Below are 7,740 nucleotides of genomic sequence, written 5' to 3' on the forward strand. Positions count from 1 at the left end.
CAAGATTTTATGAATTGTGCAGACAAGCCAGGGGGGTTGCCAGAGTACTGGCAGACCCCTGCAGAATGTCTGCACATGTGCAGGGATTTGTAGACCTGGCATAGAGTTGTGGTGTGTCTGAGCTGGTTCTCCAGTAAAAAAGGCGATGCTGGAGAAGAAGGGTGATGGGAGAACCTCTGCTTCCCCCAAGACGGCATGGACTCCATTGACTCGAAGGCAGGGTTTTTTCCCCTTTGTTTGACACCAGGATCAGTGTCACTCACACTAGAAAATTATTTTTGGAAGATGGGCTGGATTTAGACTTTAGAAGTTACTCTTTAACCACTTGCCGCCCGACCTATGGTCAAATGACGGCTGGGTGAATACTTTTTTCCTCCGGGAGGGCGTCATATAAAGTCCTTCCTGGTTCGCACTTTGAGCGTGCCCGCAAGGCCACGCTGTGGCGAGATGTCACTGGCCGTGTACCTCGGACACGGCCGATGACAGATCTGTGTACCGACCCGTTGCCAGTACCATGTGACCTGCTGTGACCAATCACACCAGGTCACATGACAGTTGCTTACAATGGATGGCTTCCTTTCAACTGTGTCTAGCTGTGAATGGTCACAGCAATCACATGCACAGGCTGGGACAATCACAGCCCATCTGTGTCATGTGATTAACCATGGCCAATCATAACAAGAAAAAAACTGAATGAATCGATTTCATGCAGTTAAATGCTTGCTTATAGCAAAGAAATTATTTGCTATAAGCAATCAAATTGTGTACAAAAAAAAAAAAAAAATACTGATCACTTCCCCAAAGTAGTACAATGTTACTATGGTAACATTATACTATTTTGGTCATAGTGCAATATGAAAAAAAGGTGTTTTTTTTTGCATACTGTCACCAGTGTCCCTGATCACCACAACACCAGTTATATGCAGACACTGTACTGCACTGGTGACACTATGTAAAAAAACTAAAAGAAAATTGTTTAATTTCTTCATTTTCTGAAAAATGACAAAAACATTACAACTTCAAAAAACTCGCCATGCCTCTTATGAAATACATCGGACTGTCTACTTTGCAAAAAGGGGTCATTTGGGGGATATCTGCACTGTACATACCACCAAAAGAAAGCTCTAGTTGTGTGAAGAAAATGATAACATTTTAGTTTGGGTACAGTGTTGCATGACTGTGCAATTGTCATTCAAAATGTGAGCGCTGAAACCTGAAAAATGGCCTGGGCAGGAAAGGGGGTAAAAGTGCCCGGCATTGAAGTGGTTAACCTCAAACCCCAGTATTTGCTGTTGTCTCCCTGCAACTAATCTTTTTCCCATTACTGACTTACCATGCCTTGTTCTGCACTGTACAGCTGTGTGGAGGCAGCTGTTCAGTAGAGGCTGGGCTTTGCTTCACCTGTCAGAGCCTTCCTCAATCAACCAAAGTAGTGACATAACAAAACTCCAGATCTCCTGGGATTAGTTGGAGCAGCAGTGCCTTTGATCTCACACTGCAGACAGACAACTGTAACGCTCTATGCACAGAAGTGCCTAGGCACCCTCACATAAACAGGTAGTGCAGTTGTATTTTTAAGTTCACCACAAAAGGTAAAATGAAGGTATTGCTTAGGCACAATTACAATTTTAAACATGCCTCATGTTTCTACTCAAACAGAAGCTGCTGATACATGAATGTGAGGATTTACAGTACTATAGGCTGAGTGTAGAGGGCAGCTAATGACACCACAAAACCACATGATCAATGCACATCTTATGTGGGTTTAAATACAAGGTACAGGTGGGAAAGTTTACAATGCCTTTAAAGCTGAACTCCAGGAGTGATCTTTACAATTCTCCGGGTTGAACTGATATAGTTGACACTACCAAAATGATCGCCACAGTCTTCTAGGTGCTGAGCACTGTCATCACTCATATTTTCTTCAGTGAATACAAGGTACTCTTTGATTGGACAAAGTGGAGATCACGATGTCACCACCCCTCTATTCCTACCTGGTCTAATCAGAGAATGCCTTGTTTTCACAAAAACACAACACAAAAAGCTCCGAGGATTCAAATGCCACACTCCTCCACTGTGAAGTTCACATGTAACACACCAGGAATTTCTATACTATTAAAGAGATCCTCATCACCAATAAAAATGATTGTAGGTAAAAGCACAGACAAATCAAGTATATTACATGTTTATTTGCAGCATTTTTCCGTTCCATATATTATATTTTATGCCTTTGCAATAGGTCTTTGAACTTGCTATAAGATTGACTACTCTAGGAAAAGTAAATTCTCCAACACAGTGCCCCCCTACCTTGCACATCATAGCACTCTCCTCTTCCGGAAGCATCTAATAGTGTCTGTTGGTGCTGGCCCAGCTCTTCCACCCCTCCCCTTCCTACATAACCTTCTATGCAGCTCCTTGGGCAGGAGTGTCTCCGAGTCTGCTGAGGCTGATGGCATCACATTCAAGATGGCAGCCAGCAGCAATACCTGGGCTTTTGGATGTCTACATAAAGGAGTCTTATACAGTTAAACAACATGCAAAAGCCACCTGACTAACCTTTACTGGAAGATCAGCTAGAAAAGGGATAAGGAGAAAACAAATGCCTCAAATACTCACCTAAAGCACCTGCTCACCCAACACTCCCAGTTAGTCGGTGTAGTAGCCAGAGGGCCGACGTCTTCAGAAGAAGACTGGCAATGGCAGCCATTGGGATCTCTCAGGAAAGGTTTGATTCTTACAACTTGATATCAGATGTGCGGTTCATCACTAAAGTGGAACTTCGGTCTCATTCACGCCTGTGCCTTTTGTAAATGCTTGCAAAAATCACATTCTAAATACGAGTTTTGCATTTGCGGTGCCATTCATTGTTAATGGCATCCAAATGCAGCAAGCCAACATGCATTTTTCCATGTGCAAAGTGCAAGTGTCCAATCCAAACGCACATGTTCCTGCGTTAGAAATGGCCTGATGAAGGGGTCCTGTGAGACTCCGAAACATTACATTTATGTAACTATGTGATCATTCATTAAAACTTTTGGACCCGAATTGGTGATCCTCAGTGTGCTGGTGACATCTCCCTTTCCATATGCAAAAACGTGAAAGGTTCAATGTAGCAAAAAGCTACATGAGCTACTCTGCCACATTTGCCGTGCGTAGGCCAGGCCATTGACATTAATGGGCTTCCCTACTGCGTGACAGGCAAAAAAACTGTGCATTTGAAAAGTGCTAGGTGTGAATGGGGCCTAAATTAACCATTAGCCGCCCGGCGGCTTCAGATGTGTATCTGCATTCCGGGTGCACGCCATTTGGCGTGCTCCCGCATATGCGCCGTTTGCGCTAGTGCAGAGCGGCGCAGCAGTGCGATCTGTCACCGGGCGTGCACCTCGGACACGGCTGATGACAGATCCGAGTACCGGCTCCCGTTGCTGGTACCATGTGACCTGCTGTGACCAATCACAGCAGGTCACATGACAGTTGTATACAATGGATGGCTTCATTCATGATGCCATCCATTGTATACTAGTGCCTAGCTGTGAATGGTCACAGCTAATCACATGCACATGTCATGTGATTAGCTGTGACCAAATCACAGCTAAGCACAAAAAAAAAAAAAAAAGCTGAATGAATCGATTTCATTCAGGTAAATGCTTGCTTATAACAAAGTAATTCTTTGCTATAAGCAAATTGTGTAAAAAAAAAAAAAAATACTGATCACTTCCCCAAAGTAGTACAATGTTACTATGGTAACATTGTACTACTTTGGTCATAGTAAAATATGAAAAAAAATCTTAAAAAAATAAAAAAAAATGTAATAAAAAATAAAAAAATATATATATATTTTTTTTTTTTCATACTGTCACCAGTCAGTGTCCCTGTTCACCGCCATGCCAGTTATATGATGACGCTGTACTGCACTGGTGACAGTATGTAAAAAAAAAAATAGTGAAAATAATTTTTTTCATTTTTTCATTTTCCGAAAAATTATGACAAAAAAATACAACTTCAAAAAACTCGCCATGCCTCTTATGAAGTATGTCGGACTGTCTACTCTGCAAAAAGGGGTCATTTGGGGGATATCTGTACTGTTCTGACATTCTTGGACCTCAAGAAATTAGATTGGCCGTCAGTACTTCAGGATTGATCGATATTCAGATCTATACCATAGTTTGTGAACTCTATAACTTTCCTAAAAACTAAAAAATACATCCTAATTTGGGTTATTTTCACCAAAGACATGTAGCAGAATACATCTTGGCCTAAATTTATGAAGAACAATTATTTATTTGTAAACTTTTATAACAGAAACAAAGAAAAATGTGTTTTTTTTTCAAAATTTTTGGTCTTTTTTTGTTAATTTAGCAAAAAATAATAACCCCAGCGGTGATTAAATACCACCAAAAGAAAGCTCTAGTTGTGTGAAGAAAATGATAAAATTTTAGTTTGGGTACAGTGTTGTATGACCGCGCAATTGTCATTCAAAGTGTGAGCGCTGAAACCTGAAAAATGGCCTGGGCAGGAAGGTGTAAAATTGCCCGGTATTGAAACGGTAAAAAAAAGGGAACATGCAGCGACTTTATTGCATAAAATGTCTCTTCTACATAAAAAATACACTCATCTGCCTGATCGCACGCTTTTTTGTAATGTACATCAAGTTTTGCAGCTCAGTTCACATTCTGGCACATCTCCTGTGTGCTGCAATGACTGCTCTCCTGTGCATATATGGAAGTGAAGTCAACCCACGCTGGCCTAAGACCGGCACCTACAAGAAGCAGGGGAGATGATGCTGGCACCAGCGAGGGACTTGGCAGGAGGAGTACGGTTGTAAATAAGGTACTTATTACTGCCTTTAGTTCAGCTTTAAGGCCCCATTCACACTGCCCCTACAACTGCCACACACTAAATTGCAGCGGCTTAGTGTGCTGAACCTGTCCATTCCAGCTGTAGCAGCCAGTGGTGTGAACGTTTCAGCGCATAATCGAGTTCCTTTTTTTTTTAACTGAACTTTATTCGAAGTGTAAAAAGTGACACTCCATTCATGTCACTGTACAGCAGCGTGGTGCCGCTGTACAGGGGGAGGGGATATCAAACCTACACACCTGCATTCTGACCCAACAGTGAGTACCTGCAGGAACCCCAGCAATTACATGAAAGCGGGTGCAATTAGCTGCAGGAGTCGAACGCTTCTCATTGCTTTCAATGCGGCTGCCTCCTGCAGCTAATCGCTGGGACTCCCTGCTGGAGTTCCCACAGGTACACACAATCAGGCCACAAAGCCGAGGTGAATGTGGCCTTAGACGAGGTTCACACTAGTGATGCTGCAAGATGATGCATTTTTTGTGTGTTTTTGTAGCACGACTGAGTATTTGACCCATTTCATGCTTTTTTTTTTTTGTGGAGGAGACTACTAGATTTTATGTATAAAACTCTGCCAAAGAATCAAACTAAACGCATGTACATGCATTTTACACACCTCTCTGGTGTGTTTCCGTTTAAGTCTATGGGACAAAAAATGTTCTGCAACTGCACCAAAGCAGTGTCTCCACCTTTTCAAAACTACACGTGACCAGGCACCATAGAGAATAAAGTGATTTCCACTGTGTGCATGCCAGTGTGACAGCAAGCATGGGAGAAGACACACTAGTGTGAACGGGGGCTAAACATTCATATGAGGAGACCTGTCCTCACCTCAGCACCCAGAGCCCCGTTCACACTGGTGCACTTTTGCCACACTAGAAACTGCACATCTACCACACGTTTATACTTTGCACATTTTATGTGTGTTATTCTATCTGCATTTGTCCTGTGAAGTCACTTCCCTAGGGCTTCTATGTGCACTACAGTACGTTTACGTATGTTACATGCATTTTGGTCATTTGCAGTGTGGAAAAATGCAGCCTGTTCTACCTTTTTTTTGTTTTTCTGCACTGGTGTGAACTATGCCCATAGGATAGCCTAGAATTTGGACTGTAAGCAGTTGGAGTGCAGTTAAAAATGCACGTAACTGCACCTAGTGTGAAAGGGCCCTAAAATGCACCTTCCCAGAGTAGCAAAAGCACATGAAAATGATTATTATTGTTATACAGGATTGATATCATGCCAGCAGTTTGCTCAGCTCATTACAAAATGAAGGCAGACATTACAGTTACAATACAATTTGGTACAAGAGGAAACAGAGGGCCCGGCTCGTTACAGATTACATCCTAACTGTTCACATCTGTGCATCTAGAGGGCCCTGCCTGAAAACTGCACCTTCCACAATACTCCGTGGACACACACCATGCATTTTAAGTGTGTTTTGTGAGTCACACGTCAATTTTTTCTCAGTTGACCAGAGATGCAAACATGTTACTTCTTGCTGTAACATGTTAACGCCATGCATGCAAGCCTGGGTCACACCTATTCGCTTTTCAGTGCGTTTTCACTTTTGGAGAATTGCACTCCAGTCCATTTAACATGGTTTCCTATAGATCACGTTCACATCTGCGATTTTCAACCTGTGCGTTTTTTGGAAAGTCAGGGACTTTTCCCCCCCCACAGCAGATTGTTTTTAATTCTGTAGACCTCAATGAAAATGTAGCAGAAACGCATAAAAATGCAGTGCTTGCATTTTGTGTTTTTGTTGCAAAAATGTGTCAACAGTACTCTTTGCATTTTTTTTTTTCTTTGTATTTTTTTTTCTTTGCATTTTCCTCAACGTTTCCCACACAACAGTGTAGGGCAGCCCATTGAACGCCCCAAAGTAGCCCCCGCACCCTTTTTGGCAGATGATTTGGTGCTTTTTTGCATATTTCATGTGACAATATTATTTTGTAATGTGTTTTGGGTGATATTAGGCGTGCATGGTCCATAAACATGCACATTCCGCATTTTGTTCATTTTTCACATTTCTGCTCCATTGCAGTGTGATCCGGGCCTAACACTGCCGCCCCTCTGCACATGAACAACACAGACATTGGGGGGAAACTGCTAGAGCAGCTCTGCATAGTAACCAATCAGCTTCCAGGTTTTATTGTCAAAGCTTTATTACACATTGTGAAGGCAGAAGCTGATTGGCTGCAATGCACAGCTGCACCAGGTTTAGTAAATGTCCCCGGTCACCCCAGCAGCTGACACAGGGAGAGATGTGTGTGTTGTGACTGGGGGTGGAGGTGAGCCCTGGGCTTGGAGGCAGCCCCCATTCATTCGGCCCCGCAGGCCTCGTCCATACCGCAGTTCTCCCTCCTCACCTGCACATCCTCATTCCTCAGCTCGTCGATCAGCACCGCGATAGGATACAACGAGTCGTCTCCGTCAGCTCCAGCCATCCCGACACCGGCTTTTGCTTCTCTGTCTTCGCCCACTTCACCAGGCCCGCTTCCGCCTCAGACACACACAGGGAGCGGAGGAGGGGCTGTTCTCGGAAGTGACGTACCGGGCGAAGTCGGAATGCACAAGGAAGGTATGGGAATGCTGCTCATGTGTGGACACGCCCACTCTACGGCTGTAGAGCGTCGCCAGTGCGGCGGATGAGTGGGAGCGTAGTGCGCATGTGCAGAGTCTTGCGTGCGTTCTGCAGTGGTGTGTGTGTCAGTGCTGGGATTCGGGCTGTAGTTTAGGACAGGATGGGACGTGAACGCTTCTGCTTGTCTGTTCTGAAGGGGGGAGTGCAGTGATCCCTGACAGCAATGCTACTGGCTGTAAAGAAGATTGCTGCCAGCCTCCCCACGTGACAAGATGCAAAACTATTACTGACACACATTT

General features: G+C 43.7%; 1 protein-coding gene across 1 annotated transcript in view; it reads right to left on the bottom strand.

Moving 5' to 3' along the window:
• PPP2R1B (protein phosphatase 2 scaffold subunit Abeta) overlaps positions 1 to 7,416 on the bottom strand; it is a 69,886-nt gene extending 62,470 nt beyond the window's left edge. The window contains exon 1 of the mRNA XM_089670177.1: positions 7,227 to 7,416. Coding sequence (XP_089526303.1) covers positions 7,227 to 7,304 — 78 coding nt within the window. The 5' untranslated portion in view covers positions 7,305 to 7,416. The remainder of the gene's footprint in view (positions 1 to 7,226) is intronic.
• Positions 7,417 to 7,740: the final 324 nt, after the last annotated feature.

The sequence above is a fragment of the Staurois parvus genome, unplaced genomic scaffold, assembly GCF_062004578.1.
Source record: "Staurois parvus isolate SC_StPar_1 unplaced genomic scaffold, SC_StPar_1.0 ptg000087l, whole genome shotgun sequence".
NCBI lineage: Eukaryota > Metazoa > Chordata > Amphibia > Anura > Ranidae > Staurois > Staurois parvus.